The 24,516-nt window shown below is 36.0% G+C and overlaps 1 protein-coding gene across 4 annotated transcripts in view; it reads left to right on the forward strand.

Moving 5' to 3' along the window:
• tpk1 (thiamin pyrophosphokinase 1) overlaps positions 1-24,516 on the forward strand; it is a 52,297-nt gene that overhangs the window by 22,375 nt on the left and 5,406 nt on the right. For 3 of the 4 annotated variants that reach the window (XM_043226416.1, XM_043226418.1, XM_043226417.1), the window contains exons 5-8: positions 513-585; positions 3,355-3,450; positions 6,318-6,464; positions 9,122-9,233. In XM_043226416.1, the coding sequence (XP_043082351.1) occupies positions 513-585; positions 3,355-3,450; positions 6,318-6,464; positions 9,122-9,233 (428 nt within the window). The remainder of the gene's footprint in view (positions 1-512; positions 586-3,354; positions 3,451-6,317; positions 6,465-9,121; positions 9,234-24,516) is intronic. The other variant, XM_043226419.1, reaches the window with a different exon arrangement.

A 24,516-nucleotide genomic window follows, 5' to 3' on the forward strand; every position in this document is an offset into this window, starting at 1 on the left:
CATGCACCGCCCAGCAGAGCGTGAAATCGTAACATCAAGTCTTTATGCTTTAATGCCTACCGATACCCACGCCGCCTTTCTGCTCTCAGGGAATAAAACGAAAGAAGTCGCGACATGATCTGCCTTTCTCAAAATGAATACTCTGCCCATCTAAGCGAAGAAAATCTTGTCATTGCCTCCATATATATCGTAAATCTATGTTGCAAAAGTTTGGTGTGAGGTATACGGCGGTGGAGCAGCCCGCATCAATTCTCTCGACTCCACACTGTGTCAAGAGGCTGTCTGTGTCGCTTTTGTCATGACTGGGGACAGATAGTGCTGTGACTGGCAGGCGTTGAATGGCTCTGGTGGGGTCCTGTCACTGAAGCTTTCCATGGCCCGTGTCAGAGACGCACCTTCATTTCACATGAATAAAGGATCTGATGGCTTCACAAATTGTGCTCTTTTTACCCATCGCCCTCACCTCCCGCTCTCTCTCTGTCTCTCATCGGTTTCTCTCTCTTTCCATGAAGATTTCTCCCAGACTACATAAATGGAGACTTTGATTCAATCCTGCCAGAGGTCAAGGCATTTTACACACAAAAGGTAAGCTTGCTCTCTCCGGGACTCTCTTGTGATGTCTCTCTTACTTTCTTTTATGTCCATATGTTTGCACATTCTTTCATTTTCCCTCTTTTTAACCAGCGTATCTGTATTGCTAGAGTATAGAACTGTTTTGAGGTGTATTCTTCGACCAAAATGATTAAGTTAAAGGTCATGGGGCAATCTGACAATCCTTTGCTTGTGTGGTTGCTTAAATTCGAAATGCAATAAAACTAATGAAACTGTTATTTTAAATGAAAGTAATATTTTACAATATTAGTGATTTTCTCTGTTTTCTGATCAAATAAATGCAGCCTTAATGAGCACTTAAGAGACTTCTTTAAAAAACATTAAAAACCTTTTTTCACTTTTTTAAATGGATTTTGAGTTAATGTGATACATTAATATATTCAATAAAAAAACATTTTTTAAGAAATCATGAAAATGTCACATTAATAAAGTGATATTATTATTTTAGTCTGCTATCGTAAGACTGGTTGGAAATCATGAAATTAACCGCGATTTAGATTGACAGTTTCTTCAAACATATCCATAACTTGTTTGTCTCCTTTTTAATTACAATCTAGGCATCATATTTGGGAGCATCATATTTAAGCTCCACATTTAGAGGTCCTTGACATTGAAAAGCTTGAAAACCCCTGTCCTACAGAAATTAAAATTAAATAGACATTCAGAAACTAGCATTGTCAGTTTTCATATTTATCACGTCTTTGCATAATATTTGACCTGTAAAGTTCATTATAATATTAATGAGTTTCCATGTTTGATTTTTAGCACTTTTTGGACGTTGGTACGACAAACAATTTTGCTCTCGGGTCCGGATGTAAATATAAGTTAAATATTAATGCAAGCTCTTTGCAAACAAACTTGGGCTGACACACTTTCTGATTGAGATTCACATTTTGTCCTTTTCAGCAGTATCCTCCTACCCCCCCAGCCACTCACTTCCTCAAGTCATGTAGATTTCACAGATTCACGCCACTGACTTCCTGTCATTCTGGAAAGGTGCAGCGTGGTGTGATATCAGTCTAGTGGCTAAAGCTCTTAACAAAGCTGGTGAACCTGTGAAGTGTTACAGAGAGGCCTCTACTGTGCCCTTGAGCAAAGCACTTAACCGCACTCCTCTCCTGCGGGACCGTCTATGAAATTAGTGTACTGTACGTCAGTTTGAATGAAAACCATCTGCTAAGTAATGAGTACCAGAGGTTATTTGCATTGTTATAATCCTGCATACATGCATTTTTATGTCATTCCTAAGCCGGTGCACGCGGCTTTTGGGGGAAGCGAAGTTTGACAGAGCATGACGCTTGAATTTAAATGGGTTTGAAAAGGAATAAAACCGGAGTGATGCTCTGTGGAGGATAAAGAAAAGATCAAGCCGCAACAGAAACAAGCTTCTCGGCTGACGTTTGGGTGCGGGATTTTGGGGATACCTGCTGCGATTGAGAAGTCACCTGCGACGGTCATGTATATGGAGGGAACTGAGACTGAGAACGAGCAACGTTCACCTCTGCCCTCCTGACATCAAACGAGATGCCATTTACAAAACACAAAGCGAAAACGTGCTTGTTCGGAGAACAAAGCCTCTACATCAAGTTTCGAAACTTTTTTAACAGTTAAAAAAAGGCTGCCAGTCGCATCAAACTCTTTTAACATATTTCAATATATCAAAAATTTTATATTTTTTATTATTAGGAATTTTAGCGGTTAATTACACTTTTTTAAATATGAACATATCAATAAAATCTACATTTTAACAAATAAAAAAAAGAAAAATTTAAATAAACTAGAGTCATAAAAAAAGCTTGACCCATAATTGCTATCCAGTGGTAGAAGTAGGTACTAAGGCATAATAAAAATATTAATCACAGGTTTGTAAAAAGGAAATAAAAGGGGAACTAATTTTTTATCACATAACAAAATCTTGTCTGTTAGGGTATGCCGGATTCTTTCCAGATGTGTTGTCACTTTTTTTGTTTTTTCTTCCAAAACAAAAGGATACGTTTTTGGGCGGAGATCGACCCATATGAAACAAAAAATAAATATTGATCATCAACAAAAAAGATTTATTAGGAGCAATTTTGCTAAACAGTTGTGGCACTTTCAGGCATAAAAAATGTTTGTTTGTTTTTTCTGCTATAAAGTTTATGACTAATTACAGCTCTTATATTCATACCTTTCTAATGGTTAGGGGGCAATGACATGTTTTTATATTTCTTTTTTAATGCTTAATGTTCATCAAAGCTGCTTTTATGTGCTTAAAAATAGAGTTAAAACATGAATATTCTGAAATATTACTGCAATTTAAATAACTGTTAAAGTTATGTTCATATTTGTAACATATTTATATTTGTAATTTATTCCTGTGATAGCAAAGCCTTTATTTCTTGTTATTATCAACTATAAACACTTCTTAATGTTCATATAATAATCAATCTTTTTGCCATTGAGAAAGATGACTGGGAAAATATCCCAGATAAACTGAATTCACTCTTTATAAACAATTCTTAATATTTTTTTCTGGAAGCCAGGCTTCTGCGTTGAATGAAAAGGGGGGAAAAAAAGGATTTGACATATAAATCTTTTGTCACATGATTTTTGTGTAAATGTCTTAACACATTTGATCAATTTCATTGGTCCTTGCTGAATGAAAGTATTTTTTTATCTGAAATAAAACCTTACTGACCCCAAACTTTTGAATGTTAGTGTACATCCATAAAAACTTGAACCCTTTTACTTTTTTTGCTCTAGAACTGCAAGCTAATGGAAACGCCAGACCAAGATCTGACAGACTTCACTAAGTGCTTGGCCATTATGGTGGAGGAGATCAAAGCACAAAAATTGCAGGTTGTACTCCATCTCTCTTCAGCTGCATCTCTATAAATCTGTCTGTATGTTCTCTCTTACACTTCAGAACCGATCACTAACTTTTTGACCTCTTTTACACTTGGTATTAATATCCATGTCAGGTGATCAGACCACAGGTGGTCAGCGTTTTGGGATTAGATTATGAAAAGCACATTCGGTGGCAGCCAGGAACATACGTGACCATTTTGCATTTGTAGCATAAAAGTCCTGAACATAAAATTATAATCAAGTACTTTGCATGTGCTTTAAGTTAGTCAATGGCACTTATATAAAATGTACTTCAAAAAGAAACATAACCATGACGCATAGCCATTTTATTACATTGATTTTATATTATCTGCAAGTACAGATTTTTAAAAATATACTTTCAAGGTTTGAAGTACACTACAAGTGCACATTCAGTACAAATAAATGCACTTGACGACACAGACGGCTAAAAAAAACAATACTTTTAAGTAACACTTTAATAAAATATGTACTTGTTTATTTACTGATTTTATTTAGCTCAATCTCAAGTGTTTACAGAAAACATATATGCATGTTACTAGGAGATTTAAACAGGGCCTTTATGACTCCAAATCAAAATGTTTCTCTGTCACACTGGAATTCAGGAATATGTGTACCTAAACACAAAACCTAAGTATTGAGATGAGTACATTACAATAGTAAGAAAAAGTAGAACTTAAGTTCATTGTGAAAACTGAGTTGGAGGGATAGCGGTTTCATTCTTACTCGCTTTTTTATACCTGTCAAACATAAAAGGTGAGCTCACACCTCAGCTTCAGTGTGAATTCACATCCTCCAGGAGCTGTCAGAGAGGTTTTGTATGGATATTGTGTGTGTGTGTGTGTGTGTGTCTGTCTGTCTGCTCCTCCTCTAAACCCCAGCCTGAGCTCCAGGCTTGTCAGACTGTCTGCTGGTCCTCACAGAGATGCCCATCACCGTCACAGACACTCCAGAGTTTTACCAATATACTGGCCTCGAGCTCAATCTATATGCATTCTATGGCCTTCTAGCTTCTTCCTATTGCGTTTATATTCATCTCTGTATCTCAGCGCTACCTTCGCGTCTTCAAGCACTTGCAAATGACAAGTAACGCTCCTAAAAGTGAATAAGCTTTGCGCTGAAGGTCACTGAGGTAACAAGTGAGGTCATTTGAGTCTCTGTCGATCTTTGGATGTCTAAAACACAAATACTAGTAAAATATTTATTTATCCGCTTGTTTGACTCCGGTTTATTGGTTTTAACCTGGGAAGGCACACCCAACAGAATGCCAGTCAACATTTATGGACTGTAAGTCTGAACAGTTTTTTTTTTTGTTTCTTTGAATTAAGCAAACATTGGACGGAATAAGTTGCAAAGTAGATCAGACATTATGCTAGTAATTGCAATAATGGCTTTGTGAGCCGGTTTGAATTGGCGTATTAGACTTTGCAGGTAATGCGAAGACGTGCTTTGACCCCTCAGACTCCAAGCGCAAGTTGCGAACATACCATAATTTCTGCTTTGCTTTTTAAAAAAGTTTTGCAATCAGTCCACATAATTACAGAGGCACTGTAACATGAACAATTTATGTGTCAGATGTCTCATAAGTCCCGCTATTTAAATGAGCCAGTGGGGGCTGGCAGTGAAGTGCTGATTACCCTCTGTGCATTTTAAAGAGTTTTTTGTCTTGTAGAGTTGTTGGATCTCACAGGGTGATGGGTACATTGCAGTATTCAGACAAATGGTCCCGGGAGCAAATATCAAAGACATTCTGCCAAGTCAACGTTTTCCGGTCCACACTGTTCCCTCTGAATACTTTCCATAATGTATGACTCTGTTGTTTAGTGAAGAAGGACATAATTTTTGGCTGCAGTGGGAAGGAAAAAAGCCACGGTGCAACTTTGCAAAAGCACTTTCAGGACATTTATCATCAACTTGCAGAATCCACATTCATTCGTTTGTCCGTTCGTTCAGTCATTCATTTTTTTTATTTGTGTATTCGTTTGTTGAAGCAACAGAACTTTAAAAGTATTTATCCTAGTGCTGCATAAATCAGCTTCATCCACTATTTTGCACCCACAATCTCTGATTTGTTTGACCGTTGTTCATTCGTTTGTTTGTTGGTTCATTTTAAAACATTTATCCTATAGCTCCTACAATCATACATTCTTTTGGTTGTTTGCTCGTTCATCTAATTTATTTGTCCATTGGAGATTTTAAGAACATTTACCATTGGTTGGAATAAACAAAATCGTAATCCACTGCTTTGCTCCTATGATTGCTGATTTCTCTGTTTGTTCATCAATTCATTTATTTGTATATTTGTTTGTTCATTCATTTATTGTTGCAATATCGCATTTAGAACATTTATTCTGCATAAGGAATCTATGCCTACAGTTGAATTGTTTTGTTTAATTGTTTTTGGATCGATTTGTTTGTTCATTTATTGATGCATTAGTACTTTTAAAGCAATCTGGAACTGCATGAAGAATACATGTATGCTGCTTGGATTACACACACACTAATTAATTTGTTTGTTGATTATAATGTTTGCTTGTTTATTTTTGTTGGTGCAATAGCACTTTATGGAAAATATGGACCATTTATCCTGGACTTAAATAAAAATGAATAATAATTGTTAATTTGTTTGTTGTGCAAAAGCCCTTTAAGAACATCTGTCCTGCAGTTTCATTTGCTCACACTGTTACTCATTTGTTTAATAATTCATCTGTTCATTCATTTGTTTAGATAGCTGTTTGTACATTCCTTTGTTTATGCAACATAACTCACAATCTCTTGTTCATCCTGCGGTTATTTTACATATTTGTTTACCCATCCGCCATTTATTTATGTATTTGCAGATAGACACCATAGTAACCCTGGGTGGTCTTGGAGGCCGCTTCGATCAGATCATGGCAACAGTGGAGACATTGTTTCATGCCCAGAAGATGACCGACCTGCCTGTGGTGGTTATACAAGACCATTCTCTGGCTGTCCTCCTCCAAGAGGTAAACACTTCTCTCCTTCTCATTAGCATGTGCTAATCAGTGTTTGCAATCGTGTGCTTTTGACATCCTGATTGCGCCACTTAATGATCAATGGTGATATTAAGCAATTAACAACAGCAGAGACATTTTACTCGTCTCTTCTGCGTTGTTTCCTATTTGTGCACTTTTGAAAGGTCACAGCTCTTGACCCAAAAACAGCTGAGAGCATTATCAACATTTTCATTCAACACTACTATATAAAGCAGATAAAGGCATGTGAGAGATGCGTGTGTGTATTTAATGATGCTGATCAGATCAGATCAGCTCGTATTTGGACAATAATACTATGTAATACATGAAAAGCCCTTGTTTTGAGTTTTGCAGACATGTATATAAAAATAATGAGACATTGATAAGTTTCCAACTAATAGGAAACCTTACAGAATTGCTCTGGCTGCATTACTTGCATTCTGCTTGAGAATATTTAATCAACCTCTGAGGCTCATAGAATATAGGACATTGAGATGATTGTGAAAATCTTAATTTATCTGCTCTTGTAATGGGCCAGAAATTTAAATGAATGCATCTCTCTCTATTTAAAGATATCCTTGACTGCCTCGGTCCCTCATAAAGCAGACTCATAAAACATGAATTCAGTTCTCTGTCTGTGCAGCACTCATTTACTGCTATTCCTGACTTTTCGGAATACTTCTCATCAGAATGAGTTTTGAATAATCAAACTTTGAAGTTTGCATGATTAAAATAAAACATTTATAAATAGCATCATACTTGTCAAATGCAATAGGTGGTAATTATTACTTAAACAATAGTTCTTGGAATATTCAGCCAATTTGCGAGGATGTCTGTAATTTTGTCAAAGCTTCTGTCTTCGTCTTACTTTTAAGTAAGTGTGTGCTTATGTCGACAACAACGCACCACTTTAGAAATGTGATAATTGAAACGATCACAATATTGAACTAGACTGTTGTCTGTGATGGGAACTGAGAAAAGCATCACAAATAGTGGGTTGCCAGTGCCCCTGTGGGTGAGAAAGTTTTTAAATTCAACTTTTCTGACAGTTGATTTCTCCAGTCTTGCAGACCTGCAGTGGAGGAGTATATATATGTGAATTTAGAGTATCCCTAGGCATGTTTATCAGATAACATTACATGAATATTGCATTTATAAATAGTTCTAAAACTACCAGCTGCCCCAGATTTGTTTAAAATAGTTAGCGCTAATTTGCTCTTTAGTGAGCCGGCAGACATAAGAATGTGCTGTCACACAATAACTGTAGACGGAGATTTAACGGGATAGTTCACCCCAAAATAAAAATGTTGTCATTGTGCACTTTTTGTGAAACCACGTGATTTGCCACAGTTTCGAAGAGAAATGTCCGCTGAGTGGCGCTAAAACATAGATTGAATACGTGAACCCTGACGCATTTTATTATGTTGATATGGGTATGTATTGCAGCAGTTTAGAATTGAAATAACGATGGACTGATGCTAAAAGTTAATGCTCTATCATGTTGGAAATATGCCCTACACCAAATCCAACCCTTAAACCGATTTAAAACGCATTTGTTAAAGCAACCGTTCTATTTCAACTTCCTTTTACACAGATTTGAACTATTTTGTTGAACTGTAGTCACACGCGTTTCGAAAATTACACTTCATTAATCAAAACTCTATAAATTTGTGTTTTGAGAATTGAGTTTTACTGCTTCTAGTGTTTATTTCTTTCGGAAACTGCAGTGGTATGTACTTGCTGGTACGTATTTTGCGTCTCACTGAAAATGCAGGTAACACTTTATAATAACGTTCAGTTGTAAGGTATTTATAATTGATCAGATGATGATTAACTTATAATACATATGACTATATGTTCACAAATAATTAAGTAATATGCTGACAATGTACCAATCTGTCATAAGTTATATAAATAATCAAACATATCCTTGGTAAATGGTTAATAAATTGCTAGTTATTATAATATTAATTATTAATGTATTATAGTAATATATTAATCATTTATAAATGATTAAAATGTCAACATTGTACTATTATCTCATAGCATTAAAAATACTCCCATCAGTGTCAGAGAATACATCTGTTTAACCCTTACCAGTCAGCCTTTACATTGCAGTACACCCTACAAAGTATTCAAAACCTGTTGTGTAAAGGCATGAATAAATCATTTCTGCATCCCCTAATCTAAAGTGTATAATTTAGATTTAATTTACTCAGTTGTAAATGTTTTACTCGTCATTACACGGCATACAGGTTTGTAAAACATTAAAACTTTATATTAGGGGACGCAGAAAGTGTTATAAATTATTTATTCATGTGTTAGTAGATAATGGTACAATGTTGACATTTCATTGATTTATAAGTGATTAATAATATGTTAATTAGTAAATATACTGGAAAAATATCATGAGACCAGGTAAAATTAATTACTCACCTTCATGTCATTCTTAACCCATAAGTCCTTCTTTGGAACATAATGAAGATACTTTTGATGAAATATGAGAGTTTTCTGACTCTGCCATGTTTAAGGCCCGAAAAGGTAGACATCTATAAAATAGCTTTAACCATAGTTTTATGAAGCTGTGAGATTACTTTTTGTGCGCAAAGAACACTGACCTTATCCTGCTCATTTGCTCACACTAACAGGGCAGACAGCACCGTCTGAATGTGAACACTAGCTTGGAAGGAAAATGGTGTAGTCTGGTTCCTGTGGGCAGCCCTTGTCTAACCACCACTTCTGGGCTTAAATGGAACTTGGGTGAGTCGCGCGCCTGAAGGCCACAGGTCTGTCCACCCACTCAAACACCAAACACACACTCACACGGACATCCCAGAGGACCGTCTCCCAGTCTGCAGCGTCCTCTGTGCTCTATTTACATGGCCTGTCCTAGATAGGAGACATTCATTACCCCTGACAGCTCAAATCTCCAGCAAACTCCCACTGATGTTACAGTTGATGCAGTTTGTCAGGCCTAGATTTAGAAAGGGCTCGCATTTACATCAGTGGGTTTTAGCTTCTCAGTGGCATTTACTTTTCAAATTTTTTCATTTTGTTCCATAAAATAAAAAAGCGATTTCCTCCAGGATTAAACAAAAGAAAAGAAGCAAACTGCTTGGAGGACATTGGTTGTGTACTGTGTACCAGATATGCTGCTCTGTGCAATCCATCTTCACTTCAATACTAGACAGCTCTTGCTTCCTTTTTAAATTATATAAAGCAACATGGAGGATTGTTACGCTTTTCTGATATTAAATGCGAAACTTGTAATTGCTGCACGTCCGAGATCACCGAAATCTTCCGTTGTTCAGACAAACAAATGGTCTTGAGGAAACTACACACTTCACCTTTAAGGATCAACTTCACCTTTTCTTTGAAACGGAATCAAACTTTGGTCATCTAAAAGCTTGTCTTTAGTGGTTATGAAGGGTTGTAGCTCTGAGTGGGTGAAAGTGGGCCGCCTCCTACGTGCATTAAATGTTAAAGGTGTGCCAAACGACTGCTCTGACTGAAGACATTAGAAGGAATAGTAATGTAGCCCAACTGTTTGCCTTTGATCTGCTAATGCGAGCTGTCAACGTGAATAATCTCCAGCAAGTTTTCTGCGGAGGCCGGGGCTCGTCGTGAAAAAGCAAGCGCCCCTCCTCCTGTTAAATCCTGCAGAGGGCACAGGGGGTGTTGTTGCGGTGGGACTGAAGTGACAGGTACATGACTGAAAAGTTCAGCTTTATTGTGTCAGTGACCTGCCGTTTTTAAAAAAAAAGGATATTCTGCCCGATTGTGATGGCTCTGGGCTTTGACCTTTGACCTTGACTTTAAAACAAATAACTTTAATAAGCTCAGTGGTGTAGGGGTTTTGAAGAAGTTGGCATACTGTGAATGTGAACTGTTGTTGATCTGTAGAGATGGAGATGTATGATATGTTTAGATTCAGATTGTTTTTATGCGATATAACCTACACAGACTGAAAAATGTGTCTATATAGTACATTTTTGAAAACTGAAAATATACCTATACAGTTCACTGCGGTTGCACTTTCAGTTTTCATCACGTTTCATTGCACTTTATGAACCCAAAACACTTTTACTGTATGATTTGTAAACAAATACATTTTGACTTTTGCATCACATAATCAGCTCAATATATTCTGCTTTTCCGACATTGTAAACTTGCTCAGTGGCTCACCTGGTACGGCGTCGAACAGGTTTCAGAGTCCTGTGAAATGTGTTTTTCCTTTTATCTCTATGTTTCATCTTTAACACTATCAAATCGATTAAGTTTATGGTGAGGTGAAACAATATTTTCAGCGCCACGCACTGAATGTGTAATTTTTTATGAACATAATAACATTTTGCCAGATTCATATTCAGTTCAGATGAAATGGAATTTGCTTTATGCAGCACTCACTTTGAAAACAACAAGCAATATAGTATAATTTTGGAGATATACAGTAAATTCTTTTTAAGCTATACATAAAACAATACTAGATGGATGGATGGATGGATGGATAGATAGAGCTATATTAACAAAACATTTATTATTTTTAATTATTATATATATATATATATATATATATATATATATATATATATATATATATATATATATATATATATATATATATATATATATACTCTGACTATTCTACAAATAGGTGACATTTTAAAAGTAAAATTTCAAGAAGCTGCATGACAGCCCCATATGCACTATGAAAAAGAACAAGTAATGAACACACAAATTATATAACATGCATATTTGTCGCATCTCTTGGTGCTGTGTTTATTAGTCTCGTTTTGTCTCATTACACTCAGCTTTGCCCAGACTCCCTTGAGTTTTGAGTGTGATAACAAGAGAAACATTTTCTGAGAGATAAACTACCAGTAATCACTTTTGTAATTTCCTGTATGAGTTTGAATAATGTTGCCTTTGAGGTTTTAGAAATATCTAGTACAATAGAGACCATTTTCTGGGTAGGTCCTATTTTATGATTTGTATTAGTAAATGTAATAGAAATGTATCACAGCAGACTATTTCTTTTCATTTTAGCTGATTATTGGTTTTTGAAAATCCAGTTTTATTTGCTTACTCTGCATTATGCATGTAAAAACTATGAGCTTTATTGAACAGCTATATCAAACATATCACTCCTTCTAAGAAATATTGTGATTATGATGCAAACAATGATTTTTAAGTATTGATATAGTTTAATTTAAATGTTTTAAAATGCTACTTCCTGTTACGGCAAGAAACATTTGTCATTATAATAATAATAATATCAAAATATTATCAATGTTTAAAAAAAAACAAAAAAACAGTTGTGCTGCTTGCTTAATACTTTTGTGGAAACCATGATACATTTTTTCAGGATTATTAGATGAAGAGAAAATTTGAACAGCATTTCAAATAAAAATTATTTGTTTTGCAAATTTGATTAATTTAATGTGTCCTTGCTGAATAAATTAAAAAGTATTCATTTAATTCAAACTAAGTTATTTTCAAAATATGTGTTTAGTTTCCTATTTTGTAAAAACTTAATTAGCCTAAAACATTTGACTCTTCTCTCACCTTTCTACTTTCAGTCAGTCTTCTCAATATTCTCAATATTTCATGCATTATTCATAACCACAGAAGTATTTACTTACACATTAGTGAATGTTTCCAGATAATAAGTGCAGAAGTGTGAGTTTATCGTCTCAAAATAGCCTAAGGCTGACGTGCAGTTAAGTTCGGCGTAAGAGAATTCTGCATGTTTAGAGTGGAGTTACTCCATCCAGTGCCTCCTCTTGGGAAAAAGACCTGCCAAGACACTTAACCTTAAGCAACTTACCACCAGCAGCTAGATGACACTTATAACCCTCATAAACAGTGTTTGCACACACTCATACACACACACACACACACACACATAAGGCATGGCAGTTCCGGAGTATGTTTATAAATCCTTTGGGAATATATTAATGAATGCAACAGGAAAAAAATGCCAGGGTGAGGTAATCATGATGGGCCGCCAAGGAAAGCACCACAACTCTTGGCTTGTGTTCATGTATTACAGCTATTTGAGATAACAAGCCACGAAATGTTCAGCTACACTAAGGGCATGACTGCTGTTTTCTCTGAAAGTGTTGACCTGCTCCTACTCAAACTGAAAGCTGAGAGCTTACAGTGTTGCATTTAGTGCTGAATGTTGAATTAAAAGACAGTTGACATCAATGCTCAGTCCATGACAATATTCATATTTTCCTTATTGTGTTGTACTTGTGAAATAATTGCATAAGATTCTCCATTCAGTGGATTTTCTGTAAAGACTTTGTAAACTTAGTTTGCTGTCTATTAATACGGAGTTTTATGAATTTCATATTGTTGCATCTTCTATGAGCTATGTGGCTAAATACACAAGCCCTTGCGATTTTAAATAATTTGATTTGTGTTTTAGCTCAAAGCATGGTGACTTATGGGGACGTGTAAATAATTGCTAATTAGAATTCATAACTGCTTTAGTTCTATTTAGTGCTTTTAATAAAGTCTCTGGTGAGTTTAGTGATTAACATTCACTTGTAGTGTTCTAATGTAGCTTTTGGTCTCTATACTGCTTCTTGATTGAAAAAAGGAACTTAAGAGAAAGTGTACTAAAAAAAACATTAATTAGACCCCAACACCGTACCGCGACTGTATACTAATGTTATTCTTTGCCGTTAATGCTTTCTTTCGTTGACATTGTTTGCACTTGAATTTGATTTGTTTATTCAGATTGCTTTTTTAAGCAACTAGGAAAGCAGCAGATTACTTTTAAATTTACAAGAAAATATCACACTTATGGGTTTTTTTAATAAGTAACTCAAGTTACTTTGTTTTCCCATTTATTCATTGACAGCTCTTCTGATTCCATGTTGAAACAAAATGCATGGGACTCATTTGTTTGTGTTTCTTCTTGTTTTCATTGTGTTGTGCTTAGTTTCCATTATGTTGCACTGATTTCGTTGTGTTGCGGCCTTTTTTCCATTGTATTGTGGTAATTGCATTATGCTGTGGCTAGTTTTTATTGTGTTGCGCTAATTTTGTTGTGTTGTGGAGAATTTGTTTGTGTGATACAAAAAATACTATGGAAGTCAGTGGTGACCCAGAACAGCCTGTGTGCAAACCTTCTTTGTATTTGGCAGAACAAAGAAATCTATACAGGTTTGGAGGGGGAGTAAATGATGACAGAATTTTCGTTTCTGGGTGAGCTATTCCCTTTAATTAATTTGAAAAGGCTGTTGAACTGGTTACTAAAAATGGATTGGTTTAATGTATTCCTTAAATGCTTGCAAGATCCACAAACGAAGAATTTCCCTGATTTTAAAAGAAAACAGATTTGACAAGAAAATGTTTCTGAAGAGGACAGAAGCGTTTCTTGCACAACAGGGTGTTTCTGCCGTTTCTGCAGTGATTCATTCAGAGCTTTTAGCTCCAGTGTTGTTCTCTAGTGTACTTTGAGGTTAGAACCTCATAGCGGCGCTCATTCAAACTTTTCGATTCAGCTTTCGTAGCACAAGCCAAGATATTGCTTCCCTCCTCTTCAGAAGCACCTCTGCAGAGGATGGCACTTGCAAAGGAAGCCCTCCTGACCTCAGATTACGACACATCCAGCGCCGAGTGTTGCAGAGACCCTTCAGCTCAGATGGTCAAGGCTCCTGCTGCTTTGCTGGATGCAATTTTTGTATCTGTTGAAAAGCACGCTTTGTGCGAAAGATGTCATTGAAGGCAGTGTCTTCCCAGAGGTTATGGGTAATTCATTAAAGGCTGTTTAATGGACGCCCGCTGTGGCCCTGAGTGATTTAGAACCTCAGACTCTCATTCTTGGTAATAGCAGCAGAATGGGATGACTTTACGGCCCATTACTATTCTGCTCCCTTGATATTGCTGCAGGGGTAGATATCAAGGCCAAATATTAAAGTTAGTCATCAGGCCAAGGAAGGAGACGCATTTCGAGAGGGTAATCACGACAGCGTTTTGATTTTTGACAAGAACTTTGTAGAGCACTTAAAGGGAGACTCACCAGCACCTGAAGAGACCTATAAAAATTTATACAGCTCAGTCATGTAATGCTGCATGTACTGTTCAAATTCACTTTGATGAGTCTTTGAAAACAGCTGACGCTGGTGCACTCCAGATCATTAAAATTAAGCGACTGCATTTTGCGTTTTTAAAGTCCCGTGGCAGATAATGAGTTGGCTTGACATTTTGTCACTGTTTCGCTGTTAAGTGTGTTTTTTAACTGCTCGTCATACTAAAAAAGATCTTTTTGAAGCTACTATAACTTGCAAAGGTTCACAAAATAAAGTAACAACAGCAACCCTTTTCATCTCTTTTTAAATAAAATTTTACTGACTCAAAACTGTTTTAATAAACTTAATATATATATTAGGGCTGTCAGTGGATTAAAATGTTTGATTAGAAATGAGAAAAGTATACAATGGATATAATTTACTGATGCTTAAACGGAAAGACGGGGATTGTGTTTACCAAATTGTTATTTCCCAGGGATACCGTTCTCAAATACTAATGTTTGCACGTAATCATTTTCTTTCCGAACACTTAGGGGTTGGGAAAATTGAGCGAATTTTGAAGTATTTCTCTTGGCCTCGCAACAACTAGCTTTAGAAAGATATATTTCAGTATTTATATTATACAACAGTCTAATATAAACACTGCGTCTAATGCACGCACAACTGTCATCACTCTCTTTCTCTCTCTTTCAGTAGAATTGAAATAAATGCTATTGTTAATTTAATACATGTAATTTAATGAAATGATGTGCAAAATAAGAATCTAAAACTGCCAGTAATTGCCGGTAAATGTCTTATGAGTAAGTAATTGAGTCATTCATTCATTCAGTTCAAACTGCTGATTCGTTTAGAAATTAAGTAAATGACTTTCTTTGTAAATGGGCCATTGAATCATCGATACACTCATTTTATTCAAAACAGGGAGTCATTCAAAATGGGACAAAAATAGCATATGATACAAAACTCGCACAGGGCATTTTTTGGCCTCACTATCTTACATTTTAAGGGCATATAACTGCATCATGTTTGTCAACAATGAGCTGTATGTAAGATGATGTACTCGTCTTGTGTCTTGAATGACCCATGAACTGAACACATTCAGTAAAATGAATTAGACCTGTAGTCTTCTAAATGTAGTAAAGTTTTGCTACTTGAAATTAGTTACGTCTCACTGTTAACTTTCCTCTTGACACTTTTAGGTCGTTCCATACACGCTGCACAACATTTCTGTAAATACAGTTGTCACTAATTCGGTTAATTCAGTAGTAGAATGAACCTCCCGTTAATGAACCCGCCTTTGTTAAATCTGCAGGTAGGGAAAGCAGAAAGTGAAGGGACGCTGACAGACTTCCTTCTGTTCGCGTGAATCTTTAAAAGACCTCACACTGTTCTTCTCAGAACACCTCAGCGTGAGTTTGTGTAACTGAGAGCTTTCGTAGGACGGGCGAAGCTTGACATTTCAACCATTTGAAAGCTAATGCCACGCACTTTTTCAAATGAAAATAATATTACTTTCCTTTCCTTGATGCAGTCCTTCGAGTAAAATAAATTTTATAGCTGTTGTGAGGATAATGCCTTTACTTTCCCAACAGGAAATAAAGAGACGTTACGTAACCTCTCAAAATTGTTGTTCACATGCTGTCCTCTGCACAACAGTAGTGATTGTCTCTGCTACTTACGAAGGCCTTGAAGGTGGGTCATTGCTTTATAACATACTGTAATATGGCATTTTGCTATGTGTTTACCATATGATAGATCTGGACTGTCTTCTGGACTGAAACCGTGTTACGATCCCATAAGATAAATTACCATAAACATCTCAGCGGGGTAACGCAGGATAGTTGTCAGTGGGGTGTTTTTACAGAAGATCGGTCAATGTGAATATTTATTGTGATTACTGTGGTTAAAGCAGGGCATTTATAGCTTTCCTGTCAGATTTCAGTTATTACCATAAAGACCTCTGAAGGACAGAATCTATTTAGTGTGTGTGGTTTTTTTTATCGGAGGTAGAAGAAAGGACAGCTTGTCTTCTTTTTGCTTTTACTCGCTCTCCCTCCCTTGCTCACTTTCTTTCTTGTCACCTACTCTTTCTCTCTCTCTCGTTTTGTTTTGTTCTTTATCATTTTCCTCAGCCTTCCAGCGTCTCAAAGATGGGAAGTCAAGTGAGTCTTCAACAATAAGCATCACTTGCTGACCTGGAAAAAAAATTATAAATCATTACTAAATTTTAAGTAATATGTTTTTTTATCGTGGTATTATTTATTAGAACTTATTGTTTTCTGCAATGTTATGAAATATATTTCTAGGCTGTGTCAATAATAAACTAATATATACACATAACACATATTATACATATATACAATATCACAAAAGCCATTTTAAATAAAAATGTTCATTTAAAAAGTTGTTATTTGTCGTGTATATATGTATATAAAAATACATAATAATACTAAATATTATTATTTAAAAATAATATTAATAATTTATTTTACATAATAAAATGTTTTACTCAATCAAAGAAATTATTTATTTATTTACAATTTAATGAGCAATTAGCCGTTTCTATTCCCACTCTGCATGTATTTTATTTACTTATTTAGTAAATATTAATAAACATGCCATATAATAAGGCGTAATGTTTTTAATAATCACCAGGCAATACATTTCTCCATTATGTAATTGATAAAAAAATTAATATTTATAATATGTATTCTCCAAACTAATCCAGGCTAAAAAATAAAATATATTTTTATTAGTGGGGAGGAACTGGGCCAGCAAAACATATCAAATAAATAACTTATTTTTGAGCCCTGCCACACACACAAGTTTACACATATATACAGCACTGGTGTACATAACAAGAAGCCCATTCTCTCGCTCCTTAAGTCGCTATATACAGCAGTTCATCTGTCACCCCTTCTAAAGCAAAAAACATGGAGATTGTAGGTTGGAAGTCGTGAAGCTCATTCGTGTGGAATAATGGCTCTCAGATACCTCTACTCCAGCTCCATCAGATCGACCAGCATCAGGGACTGACCGCAGAGAGGAAAACCATGCAAACATTAGCCATTCCTGTGTAGACAGGGGGTGCGTGGCTGAAAACATTAGTATAGATGTAAGAGGGAAATTGAGACACATGGGAGCCGTCTCTATGTGTGCGAGTCGCACGTATGAAATGAGAGAGTGTTGGGGAAGAAATAGAAGCGAAGGCCATTTACGAAAGAGGATTTATATTCCCGCACAGATGGACACAGGAACAGCTATTCTCACGGCATGCTGCGGCGATATTTTACCAAGATGTAAAACCTCTGTTTTTGTAGGTGCCGCAAAAAATTTGCCGTATCTCCATGGTGAGAGTGTGAGATGTGTTATACCGAGCGACAAATAAATGAGCATAATCAGATTCAATCAGCCAATTTTAGCTGATTTAAGTGTGTATATTTGACCACGTCTTATCCAATCAGATGTATCTGTGCAACATCCCTTAAATGTGGGTAAATTTAGATTTTTATGCAGAAATAACTTTAGAAACATGCTGAAAACTGAATCTTTAATGAACCAACAAAAATATGCTTTTATTCCGCCTGCTTGAAGTGTTGTCCTTCGTTTATCCCTGCTTCGTTGTGCCTCATCTGTTGTCTTAACGGTTTAGTTCAACATACAGCATTCTCAATCCTGAACATTGTCAAATGAAACATTGTCAAACTGCTTTCACTAATGATAACACGAGTTAATTGCTCTGTCAGAGTTCTTTGAATGGCATTTGTGCAAAGTTCAGTTTGTTGTTCGGTGTTCTGTCATATACTGAAGAAAGAAATGTTGGAGGAGCAACTTTAAGTTGTTGCAGAAGCTTATACACTGCTCTTCAAACATTTGTGATCGGTTAGAAATTTCATGTTTTTAATGGAGTCTCTTAGGCTCATTAAGACTGTATTAATTTGATCAAAAGTGCAGAAAATATCAGTAATATTGTAATGTTTTTTTTGTATTTTCTAATGTTGGTTTCCTATTTTAATATATTATAAAATATGATATGGATTTTCATCAGCCTGCAACGTCACACGTTCCTTTCTGAAATCTTTCTGTGTAGGGAGTAATCATTTCTTATAAAAAAATAAATAAATAAAGATCAGAAAAAAATGACTGACCCCAAACTTTGAAATGGTAGCGTATATTATAACACAACATTTCTATTAAAAAACACTACTTATCTTTTAAAGAGCCTGTACTCTAGTTTTCAAATATTGACCATAGTTTATACAATTTCTATAAGTAAATAAAAGCCGTATTGTTTTATCAAAATGGTTAATCTCATACATCTAATGGAAACATATGATAAAACTGATCTCATAAATATATAGCCTACTAAAACTAAACAGAGCACTCTAATTAATACGAGGTGGAACTGACCTACAAGCAGACTGTTTTGAAAAGACTGCTCCAAAAAAAATGTAGTAAAGTTGATTACTTGGCTGCTTTGAGGTGCCTCATTGCCTGAAATGTATGCTAATTGTACTGTTAGCCTTTACTGCTAACTCTCCAGTTGACATTGTTAGCTTGTATTTATCTCTTGGTTGAGGGAGGATTAAAGTGGGAGCAGAAAATGAAGGGACGCTGACAGACTTCCTTCTGTTCATGTGAATCTTTTAAAGACTTCACGCTGTTCTTCTCAGAACGCCTCAGCGTGAGTTTGTGAGATGGGCAGAACACGACATTTCGACCATTTGAAAGCTAATGCCACTTGCTGTTTAAAATCAAAATGGGACTTTTATAGACAAAGAGGAATACAGTTTTATTATATTTAGTATTATGCGTATCATTCCATCTCCATTTTATATAATTTGTATGAGAACAATATTTTTAAAAAGCGTGAAGACCCACTACTAAAAATAAATTGCACTAATCCATACAGATTTATCACAAATTTGCTAAAATGTAATATATTTTCATAGTATATAGGTATTTCTTAAGCAGATCTTTTTGAAAAGGTGGCCCTAAAATGATAAAATCATAACATTTAAATTAGTGCAATTTACCAATTGCATATTTTGTGTATAAATATTATTTATACATATACACACACGTACAGTATAATATTTATATTATATACAGTTGTATTTAATATGTAAAACTACATTATTCAGAAATATATATGCATGTTTGTGTATTTATATATTCATAATAAAACATATATATATATATAGTACATATTCATATATTATGTAAACAAAACCTTTATTTTGGATGCAGTTTTTTGTTTGACAGCACTAATTTATATTTTTCAAAACTCTAAGCAATAATCATGTGCTCAAAACTCTCTAAAACCAGCCAACCGACCAGCGTAATTTTAGGCTGATCAAAATTTTTACATCAAGGATAAAATAGAAAAGCGTTACTGAAATGATACTCAATTGTTTGGCTTTTTGAGACACATCTCGGCACCCAAATACAGCACTCTGTGAACCTTTTTAAGCCAGTAATCAGCTTTTGCATGGCAAACACCCCTCCAAATTTATTTGGAAAGCATAAAATACTCATTTATACTGTGTAGGTCATCACTACAATGTGCTCTTGCGATGGACAAGAAAACCCATTGTTACGCACTCTGGCTTTCATTCTTTGATGCGTCCTCTAAAAATAGTCCTTTTTTGTCAATACAGGCCAAAACAACCCAACTTCATTGATTTTGGTGTTTTGTCTGCTGAGAAAAGCTGAGGGAGGAGATAACGGAAAGGTTGGCCTTTGATACTTTATAGTGCGATCTGACCAACAGGTCCCACTGAGGCCGAGTGAACGTGTGCAGGCTGTGGAGCGTTTTTAAAAGGGTCATTTGAAGGTTTTCTTTTAGCGTGGTTGTTATAATAGGCTGCTGGTAATCTTTGTTTCTGGCATGATGGCGGTGGCCCTCTTTCCGTCGATGGCTCTTTTCGGTGTAGTCTGTGCTCCACAAAACACAAGCCATACTTTGGGAATTGAGAAGCCGATTAAAGACGTTTTCATGGATCAAAATATGTTGATGGGTTTATAGGATTTTGGAAGGTAAAGCAGGTTTGCCGTAATCACCCTACAGCTGGTTGACTTTCCAGGTCATCTGTTAAAAGTGTGAATGAAATTCAATATTTTCTAATAAATCATCAAACTGCTGCGTATACTTCACTCCGGGCTGATGCTAATCTAACTGTCATAATGTATATGAAAATTTATGGAGTGCAGATCAAAGTCAAACTCAGGAAAGGGGATTGTTTTCGTAATTAGTCTCCTTCCTTTTAATTTTAATTAAAAACAGCTCAATGCCAAACTCTTTGGAAAATCACAATCATCTGCATAATGCATTTTAAAATTCACACGCGCTCAGACATGTTTTCTGGGATATTACTATTTTTGTTTTGAATGTTGTTTTGGATTTTTAATTCTGTTTAATATATTTTTATTTTATTTCTAATTATTGTCGCGACATTTCCATGCAGTCATTGTTAGACTTTATTCACCATTTTTGTTGTTATTTATCAAGGTTATAGTTACATATATATATATATATATATATATATATATATATATATATATATATATATATATGTGTGTGTGTGTGTGTGTGTGTGTGTGTGTGTATACTGTATATATATATGATACTGTATATATATATATATATATATGTGTATATATATATATATATATATATATATATATATATATATATATATACACGTGTGTGTGTATCAAGTTATCTCAGCTAATTACATATTTTATATGAGTTTTTATTTCAGTTTTCTACGTATAAAAATGTAGTTTTTCATTAAACTTTTCAGGTGTTCATGTTAAAATCGTATTTGTTCTTCTAAATCAGGAAGGAAATGGGAAAAAACACTTGTTCAGTCAGGGAGAAAACCATTTTAAATCATTTTATCTGAAATCATAACCCCTCCGCCCATGGCAATAATAAAAACAAATGAGCTGCCCACTCAGGTTGCAGGGTCACATGGGAGAACGATCAAAGATTACAAAGCACACCCGTGTTGCTGAATCAATACACTGTAGCAGGTAAGGCCAGATAGTTCAGAGATATCGGTTAATGGCATTAGCTTTCATGGGCGTAGGTCAAAACAGGACAAATACTAGTTATAACTGACAAAATAAACTAACCGAAATTGCATGTCATTATTTTGTGGCACATCAATTTCGGGGAAGGTGTCGTAGATGCAATTACTTCCCCACAAATGGTCTTCCCACTGCACAAAAAGCTTCTTTTGAGGTCTTGAAAGATGTCAGGTCTCTTAATGGAACAATGCCTGACAAAGCGTCCTGCTCTGCATTCTCATTTGCATATCAGAATGACTGTGAGTGGTGAAAGAGCTTCAATTCCATCAAAAATCGGCTGACAGGTTTTGTTCAGATCAGGAAAGAGCAGACTCTCTCTCTCTCTCACGCTCGCAGCGCGATGACAGTAATTCAAACTGGGCTAAATGCAATCCCACATTATGCTCACTGTTAAGGTAAAGTGAGCATGACTCAGCAGGTTTTAAAGCGCACCATAACTTTGATTGTTAGAGCGTCTGGGAAGCGGGCAGAGCTTTTTAATATTAAGCTGTCAAACGGATAGCCAGGCGAATCCCCAGCAAGAATGACTTCAGAGAGACTCGTGCTTGTAGTAGTCCCAGAAGTGTCTTTTCCCATTTCGCTAATGTGCTCCTTAGCCCTGTGAGACACAACTTCGTTGCTGTGAATTTTAATGATGCTTTTAGGGGTTGGGAAATGTGTAAAGAGGGAAAAAAAAAAAACGCGGCATCTGAGATGCAGTGAGACGGGATCAAAAAAAACAATGGATGTCAAAAGTCGGTAGAGAAATCTGAGCCCGGGGCTGAAGAAAATCCTTTGAAATTACAAATACGGGTCGGTTTGCGCTTCTGTGTGCGTAAGCTTTGGAGGTGTTAGTGGTTTTGTGAGTTTAAAGAGACGGAACAGAGCCTCTTTTATCCGGTTCAAGACATTTAAAACAATCACCGGAGTCCTGCTTTCATAAAAGCGCTTTGAATGACATTGGCAGCACTTTCCAGAGTAAATACTCAACTCCAGGAGCTGCTTTGCAGTGCTTAAGAGTTCATCTTTTAATCAGGACGTCTTTTATTATCACTGTGACGTCGTCACTTGGAAGTTCTGAGGTGTTTTAACCACAAAGGTTCCTTCTCATGCCTTTGTCACTGTCATTGAAAGTCAGCCCTATTAAAGTGACTTTCTCATCACTTCATGTCCTGCTTCTAGTAGTGCTTTGGCCAAATGGATGTTGATCTAATTTAGTCTTTTTTTTATCTGTCTTAAGGAAAAACCATTGTAGCTCCTTCTAAGATTTCTAAACCCATGGAGATAGGTTTTTTTGTCCTTGGGATGATTTCAAGGGTTTTCCACCAGAGAGGAACCCAACCTCCCCCCAGTTTTGATTTTGTTGACCTGATTTTTTTTTTATTTCAGAGTCCATCAGGTCAACTCTATTTCTAACAGATATTGATTTCGCGAAGTGTCAGTTTAGAGGGATACAGAATGCAAATATGTAGTGGCTGTCCTATCACAGGATGCGGTTATTAGCAAAAAGGTACGTCAGTGTAGATTTTTCTGTATCGGAAATGTTTATTGTTTTTATTGAAAATGTCATTCCCTTTTGTTTCACTGGTTGGTTTGGAAATGCTACTGAGGCACAAAAGTCTTCACGTAGGAAAATTCTAACTATAGCAAGCAGGTTGTTTGGCCACCCTTCCGTTGGCATAGAACAAATTTACTAAACAGATCCATGAAAGCTGAGAAAATAATTCTCAATATGTTTAGGAAGCCAAAAAAAAATCCCAAAAACAAATATAGGCCAAAAAATAAATAATTTCTCCCACAAGTGAGTAAGTTAATTAATTAAATGTTTTTCTTGAAATGTGTCAGTAAGAACTATGTTAATAAAATTAAAAAGCTAAAAAAAAAAACATCTACAACGCTATAATATTGTGCAGAAGGACAAGCACACCCAAGTCACCCACTTTTTTGTCTCATCATCTCATAAGGTCTTGCGTCCTCCACAAAAATACTTTTTGTCATATTTATTTTCACTCCTTAATAAAATGAGTTATTTAGAAAAACAGCTGCGTGCAGTGTGATAGCCTTCAAATAGTAGAATCTGTATTTACTAATGGATGACTTGGACTCTAATCCACTCCGTCATGTCTGCTTGGTTCAGTGAGGCGTTTTCACTTTGAAATGGCATGAATGTGTAACCTTGGCTCAGCCTGCACTCTTCAGACAGCGGTTTGCGTCAAAAGGACAGACTGAAACGTTTTCATTTCTCTGCACGCAGTCGGTCTGCGTTGCAGTTTCTGGCTTTTATTATTTTAAATTGGGCTTCTTTATGACGGGTGTTGCTGAGATGCCACTTCAGCATCTCTGTTTTGGAGGAAATGATGTAACTGCGGGGGACCGAACTGTCATATTCCTATGGGAAAGGCAGAAAGCAAGAGTTTCTCTCATCTGAAGGTCGAATTAGCATTGTGTCGTCGCCTCAGCCTTGTAACCTCCCTCCAATGAAGCCATAAACATTTAATAGAAGCGCTATCAATGCCCACCAGATGGCTAGTACAGCAGCACACCTCACCTCACACGATAAGCACAGAGCAAGACGAGTTTTTGGGGCATAAAAGTACCGTTTTTGCTTCAAAATTATCGACTGTGACTCAGCCCCGTGGCTATAGCGTGTTTTCGACTCGGTTCCTCTCTGGGGCTCCGTGTAATTTGCTCTGTAAATATTGGGTACTTAAGCGAAGTACATTGGTGCTGGAAATGCAATTACTGCATGCAAACATCTTCATTGTTATCAATAACAGCAACGCATTAATTTCTGCTCTTGCCGCAGTGTCAGATATCGATCGGAATCGGGCTGAGGAGATTGCTAATGAAGCTTCCTGGATGCTCTGAGAACCAGCTTTGTGTTAAAGCCAAATTTATTATTCATGCTTAACTGTCCAAACCTT

The sequence above is a fragment of the Puntigrus tetrazona genome, chromosome 24, assembly GCF_018831695.1.
Source record: "Puntigrus tetrazona isolate hp1 chromosome 24, ASM1883169v1, whole genome shotgun sequence".
Taxonomy (NCBI): domain Eukaryota; kingdom Metazoa; phylum Chordata; class Actinopteri; order Cypriniformes; family Cyprinidae; genus Puntigrus; species Puntigrus tetrazona.